Source organism: Eublepharis macularius, chromosome 1 (assembly GCF_028583425.1).
Source record: "Eublepharis macularius isolate TG4126 chromosome 1, MPM_Emac_v1.0, whole genome shotgun sequence".
NCBI classification, from domain to species: domain Eukaryota; kingdom Metazoa; phylum Chordata; class Lepidosauria; order Squamata; family Eublepharidae; genus Eublepharis; species Eublepharis macularius.
In genome coordinates, this window is record NC_072790.1 from 237,477,260 (window position 1) to 237,497,208 (window position 19,949).

At 45.9% G+C, this 19,949-nt stretch overlaps 1 protein-coding gene across 2 annotated transcripts; it reads right to left on the bottom strand.

The window, feature by feature from the left end:
• Window positions 1-454: 454 nt before the first annotated feature.
• LOC129339620 (farnesyl pyrophosphate synthase-like) lies at window positions 455-18,216 on the bottom strand. Of its 2 annotated transcripts, XM_054994212.1 has the most exons (11): window positions 18,160-18,216; window positions 16,136-16,281; window positions 15,274-15,414; window positions 11,635-11,715; window positions 9,913-10,035; window positions 9,690-9,778; window positions 7,645-7,717; window positions 6,570-6,647; window positions 3,290-3,424; window positions 2,111-2,322; window positions 455-1,274 (listed from the first exon to the last, which is right to left on the bottom strand). In XM_054994212.1, exons 2-10 carry the CDS (start codon window positions 16,274-16,276, stop codon window positions 2,122-2,124), a joined length of 1,062 nt encoding a protein of 353 aa, XP_054850187.1. In that variant the 5' UTR covers window positions 16,277-16,281; window positions 18,160-18,216; the 3' UTR covers window positions 455-1,274; window positions 2,111-2,121. The 2 variants fall into 2 exon arrangements, with proteins under 2 accessions (XP_054850187.1, XP_054850179.1); XM_054994204.1 differs by having other exon boundaries at window positions 455-2,322.
• Window positions 18,217-19,949: the final 1,733 nt, after the last annotated feature.

A 19,949-nucleotide genomic window follows, 5' to 3' on the forward strand; every position in this document is an offset into this window, starting at 1 on the left:
TACTGTGTGTATAAAAGGTGCAAGCACCGAGTCATTATTGACCCATGGGGGGGACGTTGATGTTTTCTTGGCAGACTTTTTACTGGGTAGTTTGCTATTACCTTCCCCAGTCAGTCATTTACACTTTACCCCCAGGAAACTGGGTACTCATTTTACCGACCTCGGAAAGATGGAAGGCTGAGTCAACCTTGAGCTGGCTACCTGAACCCGGTCTCCGCCAGGATTGAACTCAGGTCATGAGCAGAGCTTGGGCTGCAGTACTGCAGCTTACCACTCTGCGCCACAGGGCAGAGTGTATGTGTTTTGTCAAATTGCGACTGATTCATTGGGATCCCATCTACTGGGCATCTAGGCAAGAAATGAGCAGAAGTGGCTTGCCATTGCCTTCCTCAGCACAGCCACCCCAGTCTTCCTCGGTGGTCTCCCGACCAAGTACTGAATGGGTCTAACCCTGCTTAGTTTCTGAAATCTGATGAGATTGGGCCACACAATGCTCCCTTTCCTTTACAGATATCAGAAATTGCAAATTCAGCATCCCGCTCATTAACAGTTCTCATTTATTAAACTTAAAGGAGGAAGAGGCTAGTCCTTATGTCTGCCCACGCAGGCTTGGGAAATGCAGGTGCAGAAGCCAGAGAAGTGGCCGAATAGGATTCGCAGTGAGGCTGCAGTGCCTCCCTTCCTCCTTTGCAGAATTAATGATGCAAATTAGCAGATATACGAATTAAGGACACACAAATGTGCTCCAAGGTGTTTTTTTTTTTCTTTTGATGAAAAATTTGGGTTACTTTTGTGCCGGGAATTTCTTTTTCTCTTTTCACAGTTCGCAGAGATGAGAGAAAGGAGCTCTGAAAAAGGACGCAATCAGTTTTCGATCCTGGAAGAAGGCAAGCAGCCCCAGAAAGAGACCTGCTCCTCACTTAGGGTTGCCAGCCTCCAGGTGGTAGCTGGAGATCAGCCAGAATTACAACTGATCTCCGGGCAACAGAGACCCGTTCCCCTGGAGAAAATGGCTGCTCTGAAGGTTGAACTCTATAGCATTATACCCCACTGAAGCCCCTCCCCTCCTCAAACCACGCCCTCTCCAGGCCTGAATGCTCCATTTCGTCAAGTCGCCTAACAAAGAGAATAACATACACAGAACAATCCATTTCACGCCCAGCCACTGAAGTCCAGAGAAGAGAATCTGCTGTTTTTGGACAGAGGAACTTCCTTAGCCAAGATGGGCGATTAAAGGGGCAGGCCGTCTCTCCCCCAACTCAACAATGCTTACCCTGTAAAGAAGAGGGGAGAAGACTGCTATGTTCAGGGATACCTGCTCCTCTCTGCACTCCCCCAAAAAGGAGGGGGAAAGGAGGCTGGCACCTAGCGGGAAATCAAGGCAGAGATGCAAACAGAAACGAAACCCACCAACTTTTATTCCCTTCCCAGAAGAAATAGGGAAAATATCCCTTCCTGGATGTCAGCTTATTCCTATAAAAGACAGTTGGCATTCATGATGTAAAAAACACATGGTTCTGTGCTCCAGTTAGTTACCATTTCTGAGCGTGTGCAAAAGATGCAGGGAGAATATCCCTCGCAGATCAGGAATTGAAAACTAATTTTAGTCCTCCCCCCCCCTCTACTGCCCTCCCTAGAATTCTCAAAATGGTAATATTCCTAGCAGGGCTTTTTTTCTGGGAAAAGAGGTGGTGGAACTCAGTGGGTGCGCGTAGGGCCATCTAAGCTCCCCTTTGTCTGGAGATCAGGGGGCGGGGCCACCAGCCATGTGACCATTTTCAAGAGGTTCCGGAACTCTGTTCCACCACGTTCCAGCTGAAAAAAAGCCCCGATTCCTAGTGTAAAGAGAATATTCAGGAGGAGATCCATTCTGAGGATTTTCTAACAGCTCAACAAAACTCAGACTAGTTACAGGGTAGTCGCAGGCTTACAGAGCAGCTCCGGAGCTACTACGGAAAGTTGCCCCTCCTGACTACGAAGCACCGTTTGGGGGTTTTCTCCACCCCCTTCTCGATTACCCCAAGAGCTTAAAACTCCCCTCCCCGTTGCACTAGCTGAGCTCCAAAGCTTTGGCTGAAACAGGAAGCTATATGGAGGCTTCATCGCTGACCGATAGGGTGTTCACTTCTGCCTCTTGTAGATCTTCTGGGCCAGGCCAAGGAAAATTTGGCTGGGTAGGCGGACGGCATGCTGGCTAATGAGGGCCGACAGGCACTGGTAGCTGCTCTCCTCGTATTCCTGGTATACAGACTGCAGGCCCAGCTCCTCGTAGAGCTGTTTCACATGGGCAACCTTGTCCACGTCCTTCTGTCCATAATTCTCCTAAAAAAACACAAGAGACTGAGGTGAGGCTATGCCGGGCTGCTTAAGCACATGAACCTCCGCCTTCTCTCTACCCTTCGTTCACTGCTTGCCTGAAGTGTATCAGGTAAGGAACAAGCCAGCCCTACGCCACTTTAAAAAATTCAGACCATTTCATGTGCATTATTTCAGGAATCCTTACAACAGCCCTGCAAGGTAGGCTGCCATGATGATACCTGTATTGTGGGGTGGGGGCAGAGAAGCAGCTTGCTAAAGGCAGAAGCAAGATTCGAACCAGGGGACCTTTGCCTAGGCTCTTCAATCACATTACCATCCCCCACTCTTTCCGAGGCACTGAACATGGCCTAGTTGGTTCAGAGTGTTAGATTAGGCCTGGGGGTGGTGATGGTGGGAAGTGCTGTCAAGTCATAACTGACTTACGGTGACCCCTACTGGAGTTTTCAGTATCACTGAGAGATCTCTGTCTTTTGGAGCAACACCTCTGAAGATGCCAGTCACAGCTGCTGGCGAAATGTCAGGAACTACAATGCCAAGACCACGGCTATACAGCCCGGAAAATCCACAACAACCGTAATTTAATTCTAGTTTTTGCACATGCCATTTTATTATGAATTACCAGCACAGGTTACTTTAAGAAGGAATTTTCTGGTTGCTGTGTTAGCTGCATATTGTTTCTCAACATGGAAATATGTATGTCAGTGTCTGAATTTATTCTTAATTGACTCCTGAGTATACTGTATGTGAGATTGCTTGACTCTCCTAGGAATACTCTTGAATATATACTTTTAATTATTGACTGAACTTGTATCTTGTAGTTAGGAAGATATTGCATATTGTTCTTTTTTATTTGCTACGGGGTTCTGCGATACTCTCTTGGTTTGTTTGCTAACTCAGTTTAACGCAGCTTTATGTGCATTCCAGGGGGGAAAGAAGAGGAATCGCCACCCTCTCCAGCTACTGCACTTACCTCTAGAAGCTGCCTCTGCTCGGGCGAGGCCCGTTTCAAACACTCAACTACCAGCCAACTGCACTTGTTGTCTTGGATGTCGGTCCCAATCTTGCCAGTGACATCAGGATCACCGAAGCAATCGAGGAAGTCATCCTACAGGCAGAGAAAGAGACGATGAACTTACCTTGGCAGTGCCAGCAGCAAAAGTCAGGTGTGCCCTCTACAAAAGGGGGGCCCAAAGCTACAGCAAAACCAAGCCCCAGAGAGCCTGCGCTTAGAAGAATTTGCACGGAAAGGCAGAGACTGAACACTCTTAGGGACAGTTCTGGCTTTATAGAACTGATCGTGGCAGAAGCTCTTGCAGACTAGAGCCCGCTATGCCAGATGCATGAAGTTTTATCCTCAGCTGGTAGAAACAAATGCACAGAGATATATAGAGGGGAAAAACCCAAATCACACAGCAGTCATAAAATGCCAAGAAGCCCAGGCTGTGCCATTTTTATGCAAGGCTTATTTATACAGATATGACCGGTGACTGTTCACAACTGTAACTAGCAACAACCATCTCCTTAGCTTTGCAGTGCTAATCTAATGCCTAAGGAAGAAAACAGGGATCCTGATTGGTGGTGGAGAATGCCCTCAAGTCACAGCTGACTTATGGCAACCTCTGATGGGGTTTTCTTGGCAAGAGACTAACAGAGGTGGTTTGCCTTTGCCTGCCTCTGCAACCCTAGTCTTTGCTGGAGGGTTCCCATCCAATTACTAACCAAGGCCGACCCTGCTTAGCTTCTGAGAGCCAAGCTACAAGTGACGCCTGACACAGGTTGGACACTTGTCAGCTTCCCTCAATTTTTGATGGGAAATGTAGGCGTCCTGGTTTTACAGCTTGGCTCTCCATTACAGCTGCAAGACCAGGATGCCTACCTTTCCCATCAAAACTTGAGGGAAGCTGACAAGTGTCCAACCTGTGTCAGGCGTCACTTGTAGCTTGGCTCTGAGATCTGATGAGATCAGGCTCACCTGGGCTATCCAGGTCAGGGGTGAATCCTGACTGAGTCCAGAATAAATAGAACTAAACTCTGCAATTCCGTCTTGGAGACAGAACTCATCGTTTCCAAACTGAATTTACCTAGCTTTCAGCATCAGCTCCTTATTGCAGCTTCAGCGCTCTGTACAGAATTGCCCCACCTTTTTTTCAGGCTTCCAACATGTTGCCTGCTCATGTTCCTCGTTTAATTCTACCGTCCTCTGCTGCTCAAATCAGACTCTTCTAAATGCCCAAATAATAATTATTTAGCACTCGCACAGTGCTTTCAGGCGAGTTTGCTGCCATCTCTACAACAATCCCATAAGGTAAGGGGGACTGTATTGTGGGGGGTGGGCTGGGAGACTTGCTTAAGATCCCCAGTGAATTCTTGGCAACAGTAAGATTCAAACTGGGGACTTCCCCGTTCACAGCTGAGCCACTAATGGTTCTCTAGTGTAACTTTAGTTGCTTCCATCTCAATTATGAGGTGTATTTGAATAAAGAAATGTATTGGTTGTTGTGGGTTTTCCGGGCTGTATTGCCGTGGTCTTGGCATTGTAGTTCCTGACGTTTCGCCAGCAGCTGTGGCTGGCATCTTCAGAGGTGTAGCACCAAAAGACAGGGATCTCTCAGTGTCACAGTGTGGAAAAGATGTTGGCAGGTCATTTATATCTACTCAGGAGGGGTGGGGTTGAGCTGAGTCATCCTGTAAGAGTTTCCCAGGGTGTGGCATGCTAATGGCGGGAGGCTTCACTGTATCCTGAGGAGGTTCCTTTGCATATGGATTGGGGCTTGATGCGCTAATCTTCTCTGCAGGGCTATTGTCGGGTATAGAGTGTTTTGTTAGCCTGGTGTTTTTGCTCTGGGATCTCAACATGTGTTTAGAATCAATACAGAAAGGGGAGGGGAAAAAACAAGTCACATTGCTAGGAAAGAGGCTAATTTTTCTTGACCTCCAGTCACTTGGACTAACAAGTTTATGCATGACCATAATCCCCACCACCACCACCGAATATGTTTAACCAGTCACAACAACAGAGGTTTGGACCGCCTCCATCTTTCTGTGTAAGCAATATTTGTACCAAGAAACAAGAGGAGGCTCTTATGAGGATTAAAAGAGGAACATCTCGTTCAACCCAACCCATTAAAAGCTTAACTCAGGGCTGTTTCTTATCGTGCAATGCAATATTTCCCAATATTTATACACAATTAAGCCTCAGAATTCCTGGATTCCCATCAGTTATGAAAAACAAGTCCTAATGTGCTCAGAATCTCTCCCACTTTTGAGATTAAGCATTCTAAGCAGCCTAAGGGGAGTTATATACCAGCAGTTAGTTAATTTGCGTGGCATGTTTTCTGCACACGTGCCCCCAGCCCAAAGTTTCTCTTGTCTTTCTTGTGATCTTTCCTGAACTGCTTTGTGGCAATGTTTTGGGGAGGATCACAGCAGAGCTGGGCTGACACTCATGTTGAAGGGAAAGACCAGACCTCCTTGGTCCTGCGCCAACATCAATGTCATTTTCCCTACCCTGGTCGGCTATGGTGATTATCTTCTTCCTGCCACCAGAGGGCTTTTAAAAAATGGCAATAGGATATCATTATAAAGTTCTAGCAATTAATCTCTCAGGTTCCCTGAATTCCCAACTTCCAGTTTTGAAAAAAGAGTAAGTCTATAGGCCATCTCATTGCAGAGATACGGCTTTCCTCCTTTATGTCCATAACAAAAGAGACTTGCCTTTTAAAAAGAAATAAAATCTGGAAATTCAGAAAGCAGACAGAGGCACTGTTATAATGCTATGATGATATTTTATTGATTTAAAAAACACTGAATAGTTTAACACTATGTGCATCTGACACAATGGGCTCTAGTCCATAAAAACTTGTGCAAGCTTGTTAAGAGTCAAGGTGCTGCAATGCGAGTTCTATTCACCTTAAATAACCTCCTGTACCTGTCTCCTGTCTGCTTAACCAATTTGATGTGGTTTTATCCAGTCGAGGATTCCTGAGAACTTCCATTTTATTTTTGAAAAATGCAATACACGCCCCCCGCAAATTTTAAAAAAGTTTCTAGCCCTCATGGCTGCAGGGCTAACATTTGAAAGCATCTGCAGAAATTTCCCCAGATTCATCATCGTTTCCGCTCTCAAAGAACTGAAACCCTCTGAACTTTGATGCCCTGTACGCAGAACCCCACCTGGTGGATCAGCTTCCCAACCAACCAGAGACCTCCAAGAGGAGCCACAGAGAAGAAGAGGGGGAAGACCAACACACCTGGATCTGGAAGAACTCCCCCATTTCCAGCAGGATGGCCCTGGCATGAGCGTGATCTTCTTCACCATCAATGCCCGCCTGAAAAAGAGAGACAGACAGGTTTGGTACAAGGGCAGCCATGAAAGGACTCTCAGAGCATGCACCAAACTACAATTCCCAAGGTTCTTTGGGGGAAGTGGAAAGCCAGCAATGACTATGAAAAAAAAATCACAGCATGGGAAGTCTTTATAAAGAGCAACTTCATCCAAGCCATTGAGCAAAATCATGGTTTAGTGAAGGGTTGACTATTCTCTTCTTAACTGAGGACAAACTAGTAGGCCTCTATAGGACATCCCTGAAGACTTGCCCATTTCCCTCACAATAAGAGAACCAGGGCTTTTTTTCAGCCAGAACACCGTGTAACAGTGTTCTGGCAGCTCTTAAAAATACTCATGTGACTGGTGGGATATTTGGGCCCGAAACAGCCAGGATTGGGCTGCTGCTGGGTGGGGGAGGGTTCCCCTGCATGGGAGCAGCCCATTCCAGGCCGAATTGGGCCCAATCCTGGACGTTTCAGGCCTATTTCGGTCAGTTTGGGCCCTTTAGCCTTATTCGGGCCCAAAATAGTCAGGATCAGGCCACTGCTGGATAGAGGAGGGTTCCCCCGAACAGCAGTGGCCTATTCCAGGCCCTTTTGGGCCCAATTCAGCCCAGTTTGGGCCCAAAATGGCCTGGATCGGGCCCAAATTGGGCCCCCTGTGGAGCGCAGGAGTACTTCCCGGGCGTGCCACGGTCTGCATGATGTCACTTTCCGGAAGTGATGTCATCACATGGTCCCCAGTGAGTTCCACCACCTATTTTCCCAGAAAAAAAGTCCTGAAGAGAATCAATGTTCTGAAAGATCCAGATCTGAATCTTCGTGCTGCCAGGGAAGCTCACTGGGTGACTTTGGGCCACTCATATCCTCTCAGTTTAGACTACTTCATAGGTTTGTTAGGAGGATAAAACAGAAAAGAGAACGATGTAAGCTACTTTGGGTCCCTACTGGAGAGAAAAACAGAACATAAATGAAGCAAGTAAAGGCTCCCTTACTCACCATGTACATAGCAGCAGCCACTGGAAGGTAGAAGGAATAGAACGCTGCCTTGTATTTAACAATCATCTTGTACCTGTCAGGGAGGGTATCCATGATTCTGGTTAGCACCAACCAGGGCTTTTTTTCCAGCCGGAACACGGTGAAATGGCGTTCCGGCACCTCTTGAAGTTAATCATGTGTCCAGTCCCCCCTCCCACCAATCTCCAGACAGATATCAGTTCCCCTGGAGGGCTTATTAACCCCCTTCGGTGTGCTCTGTAAAGATTTGAAGCAAAATGGGAGCTTTAAACTTCAACTGGGAGGGGGGAATCCTCCCCCAGAAGTTTAAAGCGCCCGTTTGCTTCCTGGGATGGGAGGAGGGAATCGCTTCTCCAAGCTGAAGTTTAAAGAGCCCGTTTTGGGGCTTCCCCGAGCTTCAGTTGGGAGGGGGAACTGCGATGGGCTGTGCCCTGCATGATGACGTCACTTCCCAGAAGTGACATCATCACATGGTCCCGGGAACACACATGCATGCTTTTCGCGCACGCAAGTATGTGGTGACAGGGTGGCCACCTCCTGCCGGGAGTTGCCCCAGGTGCTGGCAACTGAGTTCCACCACCTCTTTCTCCAGAAAAAAAAAGCCCACACACAGTTTCTAGCTTGTAATCATTTATTTGTTCTAGTTTCACACATCTGGACAGACAAGCCAACCATTCCATTAGGACCAAGAAACAGAATGTACCTCAGGGCTCTGAAGATTGGGGTTAGTTTGAGTTCTCTGTGGCCCCCATTCAATTCTATCTGGCTTTGAGTTGGAAAGGAGGAGGGTTTAGTTTGCTGATAAAAAGAGCATTTTAAAAAGATATTTTATTTTAGTGCTCTCGGCACTAAATTTCTGTCCTCTCAATGCAGGATAATATTTCTGACCTCCCACACATTCTCAGTCAGCCACAAAAAGGAGCTTTATCTGTTCACTTCGAGAAGGAAGTAACATTTGTCTGGGGAAAACTCAAAAAAGTGTTTGCGAGGAGATTTTTTTCTTTTGTTATGGTAGTCATCTGGTAAAGGAATCTTTGTTTTTTAATGATGTTGATTAATCAATTGACTGGGCATGTGTGAGGAAACTGTCTGAGAAAACACAATAGTTCTTAGATCCAGAGGAGTTAGCCGTGTTAGTCTGAAGTAGCAAAATCGAAAAGAGTCCAGTAGCACCTTTAAGACTAACCAACTTTACTGTAGCATAAGCTTTCGAGAATCACAGCTCTCTTCGTCAGATGTGCATCTGACCAAGAGAACTGTGATTCTCGAAAGCTTATGCTACAGCAAAGTTGGTTAGTCTTAAAGGTGCTGCTGGACTCTTTTCGACAATAGTTCTTAACTCCCCCACCGAAATATTTTATTTTTAGATGATGCACTTGTAAGTTGCAGCAAGCATCTTCCGAGGCATTCCCTCCTGGGTGGAGAGGAGGGAATGCTTCTAAGATTCTGACTGCATGGGCCTTCTCTTAGAAGAGGCATTCCCCTCTTTTCTCTAGAGAGAGAATACCTTTTCTGAATTGGGGCCTCCTCTAATAAGTATGAGCATCTTAGAAGAGGTATTCCCTCCAGCGCATAAGAGAAAAGGAGGAATGCATTTTCCTAAGATACTGTCTGATATCTGGAACTTTTAAGTGCTTGTATTAATTATTTCATGTTTAATTCTGAGGAACCCTTAACTGAAAGCCCTTTTTAAGCTGGTGACAATTGATCGCTTACAAGCAAATACCTTGATGTTTTTAATAATAACTATTTGCGTAGATCCTTGCACCTTTAGATTTATTTTTTATTTAATTAATTGATAGTCCACCTTTCTCATTGAGACTCAAGGCAGATTACACAGGGCAAGTCAATAAGATCAACAGCTGGGACATTCAATGGACAAATACAACAGGGTACGGGTTGTAGGGATTTAAAAATCAGCATAAAGATCGTTTTCAATAGCACTTTCTGGAGCCCAGCAGTTCCCACTTTGCCACACAACAGAGGCAGTTTTCTCCTCTCTCTTCCACCGACAAGTTGCCTCTCACCTTTGTTCTGTGAAGCGGTTCAGATCCACCTGGGACTGGGGTGCAGTGATAAGGTCCAAAGCCTGGCCTAACTCAGTCTGGTATGAAGTCTGAAGGGTGGTGGAGAAAACACAAGCAAGTGAGAAGAAGCGACATTTCTCGTTAACCCTCACCGTCCCTTCCAGTTGCTTCCATCTTCCCACGGAAGAGAGCATAAAAGAAAGGATATCCAACCCAAACCCACCTGGAGAAACAGTTCCAGCAGGTTGAGGTAGAAGGGCTGGCCCCGGCAGTACCGCTTCAGCAGCCGGTAGATGCTGGACTCGATCAAGAAAGAATCGTTCAAAGCATCCAATCCAATTCCTTCCTGAGGAGGAAGAGAGGACAACCAGCATAAGAGCAATGGCAGGGGTCCTTTGCTGTACAGCACAACCTGAAGCTTCACGTTCTAATGCCCTGGACTCATGACAAATCTGAACTGAATGGGCCCACCTGCCACTGCTTCTCTGTAAAGACTCAATCTGGTGTCTGGAAGATGGCTGAATGCATCTCGTCGGAAAAAGGCCCTCACATGTTACTCCAAAAGAACAGATTGGAAGAGCACTACCACAGTAACAAGAAAATCACTGGAGTTAGCCATGTTAGTCTGCAGTACCACCTTTAAGACTAACCAACTTTATTGTAGCACAAGCTTTCAAGAGCCACAGCTCTCTTTGTCAGATGCATGCATGCTACAATACAGATGGTTAGTCTTCAAGGTGCAACTGGACTCTGCTATTTAAGAAAATCACTGGGCAGGTAAAGCAAGTTACAGTATCCATATTAGCTCTTCATTCAGACATCTTGAACAAACTGGGATTTAGATCCAGAGGAGTTAGCCGTGTTAGTCTGTAGTTGCAAAACAGTAAAGAGTCCAATAGCACCTTTAAGACTAAGCAACTTTATTGTAGTATAAACTTTTGAGAACCACAGCTCTCTGCATCTGACGAAGAGAGCTGTGGTTCTTGAAAGCTTATGCTACAATAAAGTTGCTTAGTCTTAAAGGTGAAACTGGGATTTGTTTCTTAGGGCAAAATTGATTTAACTTAGGGCTTCTGCACTTCCTATCCTCACACCCAGACTGAAGACACAAAAAAACCAAAGCCCCAACATGTTCACGCAAAAACAGACAAGGGGATAACTGAGTTGTGCAGTTATTCTGCTGGCTCATCGTTTGTTTGGGATTTATGTTGATTGCAGTTGATCTATATGAGGCTTCCCCCTGACATTGCCCTCTACACTGTATTCACAGATATACTGCCTCTGAACATGGAGGTTCCACTTAGCCACTGTGGATAACAGTTTTTAAATGATAACCCTCCACTAATTTGTCTAATCCTCTCTTTAAATCCAACTAAACGAATAGCTACCCCTAGAGGTGTGCGCTTCGGGTTTCCGATTCGGGTTTTTAACCCGAATCAGGCCCGATTAGGAATAATTCGGTATTTCTGAATCAGCCCCAGCATTGCTGAGCCAATTTGGAAATTCCAAAGCAAAGCTTTCTCAAAGCTTCAGAGCATTTCGGAAAGCTTTGGGGAGAACGGCAGCAGCCGCAACACTTTTCTTGCTGTTTGCAAACGGCAAGGAAAGTGCTGCTTTCCAGCTTCCCGCCGCCTTTTTTACCCACGGCAGCAAATTCCACCAACCAGTTGTGCTTTGTGTGACTTCTTTTCTTAATAGCTGATTATTGGGGCGTTTCTCGCAGGATCCCATATTTTAAATACAGAGGCACAAGCTTCTTTGGGCCCTATCAGCAACGATCAAAAATAAAACAAAGCCACCCCCCATAGGAATCTTTCCTACTGCTTATAAGGCCTCAAAACACAATCCAAAGATCGAGAAATCCCTGACTCCTTGCTGGTGTCTTGGGATATTTTTCCAGCTTCATCGTGCCAATTCACCTTCCCTTGTCCCCCAGCCCATTTACCTTTCTGTACCAGCAGGGGTGGCCCCGGCGTGTGAGTGAGGAGTCCATGATGTCATCTGCCACCAGGAAAAACGCCTGCAGCTGCAGCCAAATCAGAGAACAGGACCAGTTTCAGCGCTATATGAAAATAAGGCTAATCCACATAACAAGGTGCTCTGCAGCTTTGCAAGAGAGAAATAATCTCTGCCCTCAAGAAGCCTACAAACTAAACTGCAACACGACTTCAAAAAACAGAGACTGGAAAGGGAAGTGAGGGTTAATGGGTGATATATACAAGAGCCCAGTTACCTGTTGCAATGTACAGATTAAGTTTGCTGCAACAAGCTTAACACAACTACCGCTCTGGAATTGCTAGGGCAATAGTCGTTCCAAAGGGGTAGCTATGCTAGTTGTCATATATGCCTCCTGCATATCTTCCATGAATGTGTATTGGATCGGCCTCTGAGGCCGTGGGAAGTTCTTCATTACTGTAATGTTGTAATGCCAGTAGGTTATCTCGCAAAGGCTTGCTTTCACTTTCTTGCCCCAAGTGTCCTTGACTGCTTCCTGAAGCTGGCTCAAAATGGATCTGTCTTGAGAACCAAAGATAAGTTCAGCTTTCTCACTGTCTACTCTAAAACAATGTCTCACCCAACTCCCCCTATTAACGGTCTTCTTTCCAAAGGCGGGAAGATTCCCTATAACTAACGATGATAGCCCACCTACGTCACTTCTGCCAATTTCACTGTCCGTGCACCTTGTACTGAATGGATCTCTAATAAAGTTACTTCCTCTGGAAGACCTGTGTGTTAACTATGGAGAACCAGGGACATGACACTAGTCTGTGGCAGCCAATTTAAACAGGAGTCCAGTAGCACCTTAAATATGAACTTATTTCAGAACACACTTCACCAAGTGCCTAGAGCACACATCCATAGGAGAGGTGCCTTCTTGCTGCTTATAACTTGGGGTATGCCCACAAAGAGCTGCTGTAGCATAGCAGTTAAGAGGCTGGGCTTTGAGCCAGCACTCTGCTGGTTGGAATCCCACGACTGCCATGAGCTCAGCAGGTGGCCTGGGGTCAGCCATTCCTCTCGGCCCAGCTCCCCAGCCGTATTGTGGGGATAATAATAGTAGGGACTTTGTTCCCTACTCTGTGCATGGCACTAATGTGTCCAGAAGGTTATTATTATTATTTAATTGTTTTTAGGAACAGGAGCCGTATGAACCTTGAAGACTAGTATGCTTTTTATTTTGCAGAAGCTTTCGTGGCCTGGAGCCCACTGCATCGGATGTTTTAAGAGTCAGCTTACTCTTCGGGTCACGCATGTGTTAAAAGTGAGTTGAGGTCACCAAATCTCACACAGGGATAAAAAAAATGTGAGTTTTTAAGATGCCAAAAGACTCCCATTTATTTTTGCTGCCACAGACGGACATGGCTGCTATTTCTTTCCAGGTTGGTCATTATATTTCTGTGAGACGTTCCAAGCATTTTTAATGCATCTTATGGGTTTAAGAAAATAAAATAAATTAGAAACGGACTCAGCCTGGTTCAGCCTCCTGTGTGCTGCCTCCTGGGCCCCGGACCCATAATATAGGTCTATTTTGCTAGAGATTCTCTGGGAGTTAGGTTAAAAATATGCAACATACAGTTGCAACAATAAATTTATACTGAATCTAATCCACACCTGCAACTGTAACAAAACCTGAAAGGTAAGTCATCCCACATCCTGCAACCTTCTCATCAAGCAGGCATATTTCCTAACCACTGCACCATGCAGAACAGATACAGCACCGGCTTAGATGAGCCTGCTGAGCTCTGGGTTCCATTTCCGATGCCAAGGCAAAATCCCAGCTAACGGGAATAGCCACCTCTGACCATACACAGAGTGCTGTCTCCTTCACCGCTCTGTAATTAGGGCCACCCCAAAGGCATCTGATATCAAAGCCCAGTTTGCATCTATGTGTAAATTTGAACGATTTAAATTTTATTTTAATTCATCTGTGCGTTATTTGGAATCCATTTTGGGAATCAAATGAGGGCGGAGGACAGCATGGAACAGAAGAGTAAATACAACCATTAAATAAAGTTGGGCTGTACCACTTCAGACAGCAGTTTGCATGTCTGGATGCACCCTTGCCAGAAAAAGATACTCTGTACTGCCCAGCAAACAGAAAGCTAGCCTCTCAGGGAGAAAATATCAGCGTAGGATTCCTCTGGTGTGCTATTATTTTATGAGCATGCAGCTTGAAAAAAAACCTCCACAGGTTTTTTTCTCACTGGGGAGAAAGACAGAGCAGAGTTGAAACATATAAGCCCCTGCAGCCCGAAGTGGTATAGCCCGGTCTGAATTGGTACAATATAGGAAGAGTTTCACCACAATTCTGCAGCACTCCCAGCAGATTTGAGCCTCAATATCTCCTAGATCGCTCTGATCTGAGTGGTTCAGGTAGCCTGACCTTGTCAGATCTTCGAAGCTAAGCAGCATCGGCCCTGGTTCGTACTTGGATGGGAGACCACCAAGGCATTCCAGGGTTCCTATGCAGAGGCAGGCAATGGCAAACCACCTCTGAATGTCTCTTGTCTTGAATCATAGGGTTGGAAGGTACCTCTAGGGCCATCTAGTCCAATCCCCTGCTCAATGCAGGAAATGCATAGTAACCTCCACCCCCACAAACACCCAGTGACCCTTACTGCATGCCCAGAAGATGCCAAAACACTGTCAGGATCCCTACCCAAACTGGCCTGGGGAAAATTGCTACGTGACCCCAAGGTTGCGATTGGCCTTATCCTGGGCATGTAAGAAGGGGACACGAGAACTAAGCACTGATGTAACCCTTCCTGCCCTCCCTCTCATGATCTGCCTAGATTCACAGGATAAGCATATGTCAGCTGTGACTTGATGGTGCACATGCACACACACACACACTCACACAGAGGAGGAATGTCCTGTAGCAGAAGGTAAGCCCTATTCTATTCTGCCTTAAGTGGTCTAACAATAAAGATGGCACGCTCTTCCCCACTCCTGTAAACGCATCCCAGGTTGTACGGCTTTCACTTCCTCTCAAAGAAAAACAAGTTTCTATTCCTTGCCATCTGAAAGTTAAAAGCGGATATATGTGGTCAATCTTTGCAAGATCTCAGGAAGAAGGGCACGTAATGTGGTGCTGAGGCAGGTTGGAAATTAGATCTATACTTAGGACAAGTTAAGAATCACCTCCAGGTGACCAGGGTTTTTTTTGTTTTTAAAGTTTTGGCAAAACAATTAGAAAGGGGATTCTTTTTCTTTCTCTCAAACTCAAACCGCCACTAACAACTGACACAGGAACACCTGGGCTGGGCAGGGTAGTGGCTTTTGTAGACTTATTTGCAGAACGTGTATTACAAATTGCCCGTATCTCACTGTTTTAATGCCAAAAAAGGGAATGTTTTGTGCGACACTTTTCTTCCGTCCCTGCAGTTTATAGAAACAACACAAACCAAAACTATGATAATCTGCTTACTCTGCAGAATATGACTTCTCCTTTCCCCTTCAGAAACCTACATTATGCACAGACCTGTTTCCGGCCTAGGGCTACTTTCAGTTTCTCAGCACTGCACATATCAGTATGCAAGGAACTTTTCATTAAAAAAAAGAAAACACTGAGAAAAAACCTTACCAGCTCAACGCACCAGCCAACAACCAAAGCCCTCTGGAAACTTTTCTGATCCTGTTGGCCCGGCCCGGCCAGCTCACGGAAGGCAGACACAACAGTCAGACCCCGATTGTATTTTCCACCTACAGCATTGTACTCTATCGCCTATGGGGAAGGGAAGGGGAGACAGAGACATATTTAATGAAACAGCCCTTCGCAGCTAAAAAGCCCCTCTCAGTGTAAAAGGAGGTGCCCTCTTGTATAGTCTTGTGGTGTCTTTAAAAAAAACCTATTTATCACGGATCAAGGCCACTTCGGTAATCCAATCCAACATTCTTCCCACTTGCTGTTTAGATCTGCAGGTATTTAGCCCCAGTATCAAAGCCGAAGGCGGCTTCAATAGCAGCGCTGGAAAAAGATCACTCTCACCTCCGCACCCTTCTATTCATTTCATTTTATTGGACTTTTAGCTCACCCCATCAGGAAAAAGGTGACCGATTGGCCAACGTTGGAAAGATGATTCTGGATTCAATGGCCCTCTGGCGTTCTCACACACTTCCAAAGATGTCCAGCCTCAAGCTTTAGCCCGAACAAAATCCGAAGGGCCAAAGATTTAGATAGCACCCAACGGCATAAATCCTAACATGCCATGTTTACTTATTGCCTTTTCATTCCACCCGTGCTGCAAGTTCAGAGTAGCAAACATGATTCTCCCCTCCCCCATTTTGGCCTCACAACAACCCTGTGAGGTAGGATGACACAGAATGGATCTCCCAGGGAGTCTTCTCCATAAGCACTCCAGGCCTCGCAGGCCCAGCTTGACTCAGGAACCACCACCCCGCAGCTGCTCATTCAGGTATCTTAACCCGTCATCTTCAATACTCACTTCTTTTAGTCTGGCAACTGCGTCAGCCACTTCTGGGCTATGGAGCTCGTCTTCGGTCAGATCCCTGACAATTTGGGGGAAGAAGCCCACAAACTCCTCCTTGGCGGCTGCCGAGGCCTCCTGTTTTCCGTTCCTGCTCATTTTCCCTAGAGAAACGTGGAGTGACAGAGTTATGCAAAGAAACAGACTTGAGACCGATTAGACACACCCTCAGGTGATTGAGATTGCAGAGGCCTGGAAGACGGATGGCTGCCAACTCTCTAAAGGAATCAAAGATGGGTCTTGCACAACTTGAGCTGAGCATGTTTGAAGTTCTAGAGATCTTAGAGTACCCCTGCCTCCTTTCAACACATAAAGATATCAACATGCCACAGATAATATCACTTTAAGAACGGGCACTGATATTTCCACATCCTGTCCTGAAGTGGCTTCAGAAAAAAATTGCTCACTCTTTCAGTTCCTTATCTACCATAAGATCTAAACAATACCGATCTACTTTATAGGGTTGTTTTGGGGATTACAAGGCAACTGATGTGAAGAATTTCAAACATTCACAAAGCAACATATCATTAACAGATAACAACTGCTATATAAATATTTAAAACTATGTTTAGAGAATGACAATAAATACCTTCCTACCTACATATAGTTATCTTAGCTTTGCAGAGCGAGGCAGAGAAGTTGCGGAAATACTTCTTTGCTCTAAGAGTAATTCACCTGTGGAACACACGCTTGCCGAATATGGTAAGGGTTTACTTGGCTTTAAAAAGAGATTAGACAAACTTTGGGAAGAGCAGGCCATCAATGGGTATAAATAATAACTACTATCTTATATACTGCTCTTCCAGACAGATTAGTACATCACTCAGAGCGGTGTACAAAGTCAGTGTTATTATTATCCCCACAGTACAGCTGGGGAGCTGACGCTGAGAGGGGGGGCTTATCCAAGGCCACTTGCTGAGCTCATGCAAGTAGTGGAATTTGAACCACCAGAGGACAGATTTGCATCCCAACCACTTAACCGCCATGCTACAGCAGCTCTCTTATTAGCCACAATGACTAAATAGAACCTCCATGTTCTGAGGCAGTCAACCCCTGAATCCAGTGCTTAGGGTAATGGCTGAGGAAGAAAAAAGCCCCCTCACCTACATGCCCTCCTTCCAGGGATACCTGACTGGCCAACATATGAAAGATGCCCTGCCTCAATGGCCCATTGGGCCAGTCCAGCACAGATATTCTTACATTCTGAAGAAGTGAGCTGTGACTCACGAAAGCTCATACCAAACCACAAATTTTCTTAGTCTTATAGGTGCTACTGGACTCTTGTTCTTTTCTACTGCTACAGACTAACACAGCTACCCATCTTGATCTATCTTACATTCTTGTAATTTAAAACAACAAAGAATCTTGGGAGATCTAAAAAAATTGTCTATTGCTGGGTTAAAGTTTCCTGGAAAAGGGCTGCCAAACACCAAACCAAGCCACAACACCCTCATTAGTTTTAAGCCATTGCAGAAGTGTGACGTTTTGGCTGCAAATCTCCTGGAATGGGGCAGCAACGCGCACAGATTTTGGTGCCGGGCCAAACCCACCAGCGACTGCAACAGCTCACTTTTGCACAGAGGTGGGGTCCTGCCTCCACGGAATCTCTGCGGAACTTTTATTTCTTTTTGGACAGCACCCTACTCTTTTGGCAGAGGAACAATCCATATAAGGACTGACTTCGTTTATGCCCCACTTTTTCTCTCTAAAGCAACTTCCAACATTCTGTATTTTACATTCACAACAACCCTCTGAGGTAGACTAGGCTGAGAGGATGTGACTGGCCCAAGGTCGCCCTGCAAGCTTCCATAGCAGAGCGGGAATTGAACCTGGGTCGCCCAGATCCTCTAACCACTATACCACGCCAACTCTCCCTTTCCCCCCGCCCCCCACAGAGAGCTTGCAATGTTCATAAATGCAGATTTCAGGCGGTGCAAAAGGAAAAGAGCAGTATAAAAATGAAATACGAAGTGCTCGCAGACCCTCCCAACTCTCATCTCTTCCAACTACTCCAAGCTCGAATCTAGCACTATTCTGCATTGCCGCCTGCAGAATACAGAGAAAACATACCCTGGGCTACCACGTGCAGTCTGGGCTTTGTAGTTCTCGTGCTTTCAGAGGCCCGCAGAGGAAGTGCAAGGTTGTTCTCCGAAAGACTACCATTCCCGAAAGGCACTGCAGAAAGTGGGCGTGTCCAAGCGATTAGGGGGAAAAGGACCACTGAAGAGCCACCGCCTGGATTGGCTCTCTCCAGCGTATGACGACGGGCCATGGGGCTTCCCGCCAATGAGGATGAGCGGACGGAGAGGCTTGATCCCCAAGGGAATTGAAGATTGGCTAAGAAGGAAAGAGGCTGGAGTGACGCGAGGGAAACCCTCGGAGCTTGTTAACCCAATAGCGTGGGGGAAGAATTCCATAGCAGGGCTGAGGCTGAGTAGTTTTTGAAAGCGGAAAAAACGATGCCGGCTTTCGAATCTCGCAGAGTTCTTTCTCAGGCAGACGTTAAAGCGCTTTCTGATTTCTAATCGTGCTCTTTTTTTTAAAAAAAAGTCTTTGTTGAATTTAAGTATGCCATTTTATTTATTCCAATGCGTTTTTAAAATTTTCTGTATACAGGAAAAAGAAGTATTGAAATACTTTAAACCGACGATACTGCCCACCTGGAAAAAGTACAAAAGAGGGCAACCAGGATGTTCAGAGAGCTGAAGCACCTTGTTAAGGAGAAAAGGTTGAAGAGAATTCAGTATGAGTTTTTAAAAGGAGGCGATGCCACCTCCTGGCGGACACCTGGGAAGCCTATGGACTTTGAATCTGAGACCATCCAGATCAGTTTAGTAATTTCATTACACCAGCTCCCACTTCATCAGATCTCAACCCATTTTTATTTACTTATGACTGCAGTTTTTCAGTGCATTTTAAAAATAATACAGATCAGGGCTTTTTTTCAGGGGGAACGTGGGGGAATGGAGTTCCAGAACCTCTTGAAAATGGTCACATGGCTGGGGCCCCCGCCCCCTGATCTCCAGACAGAGGGGAGTTTACATTGCCCTCTGCACCATGTGGCATAGAGGGCAATCTAAACTCCCCTCTGTCTGGAGATCAGGGGGCGGGGCCACCAGCCATGTGACCATTTACTCCGAGGGCAACCCACTGAGTTCCACCACCCCTTTTCCCAGAAAAAAAGCCCTGGTTAGAAATGTCTAAAGAACCAACCGAAGCAAACACAAAATATGGAGGAGGGTCACTTGAACTAAGAGTGACCAAGCTAGACACTCCTACAGCTTGACAAACACAAACGAACAATCCAGTAGAAACACTCCCTTACCCATAAATACTGAAGAAACAGTCTATTTGTGTGGGGTAAAGACAGATAAGGTTGCACAGGACACTGAACTGAGAGAGGTGGTACAAATAAATGGGGGAGATACTTTAGCCATTCTAGACACAGGGGCCTCAGTAACACTGGTCAGGGAGGATTTGGTTGGCAAGGAAAACCTGATTCCAGATAAGCAAATATCCTTGCAAGGTGTGTGGGGAAATTCTAAAAGGGTGCCACTAGCACAGCTGAAAATTAACTGGAGATGAAAAGAAGAATATTTCCCTGTAGCAGTTATTAAAGAAGAGAAAATACCAGTAATATTGGGAAGAGATGTAATGGGGATAAAGGCAAGAATTCAAATATGCACTGACTCCAAAGAACTGCTACAAGTTGAACCAACGGGACTTGAAAACAGGCCCCTAGGTATCTTAGCAACAGACACCATCGATACAT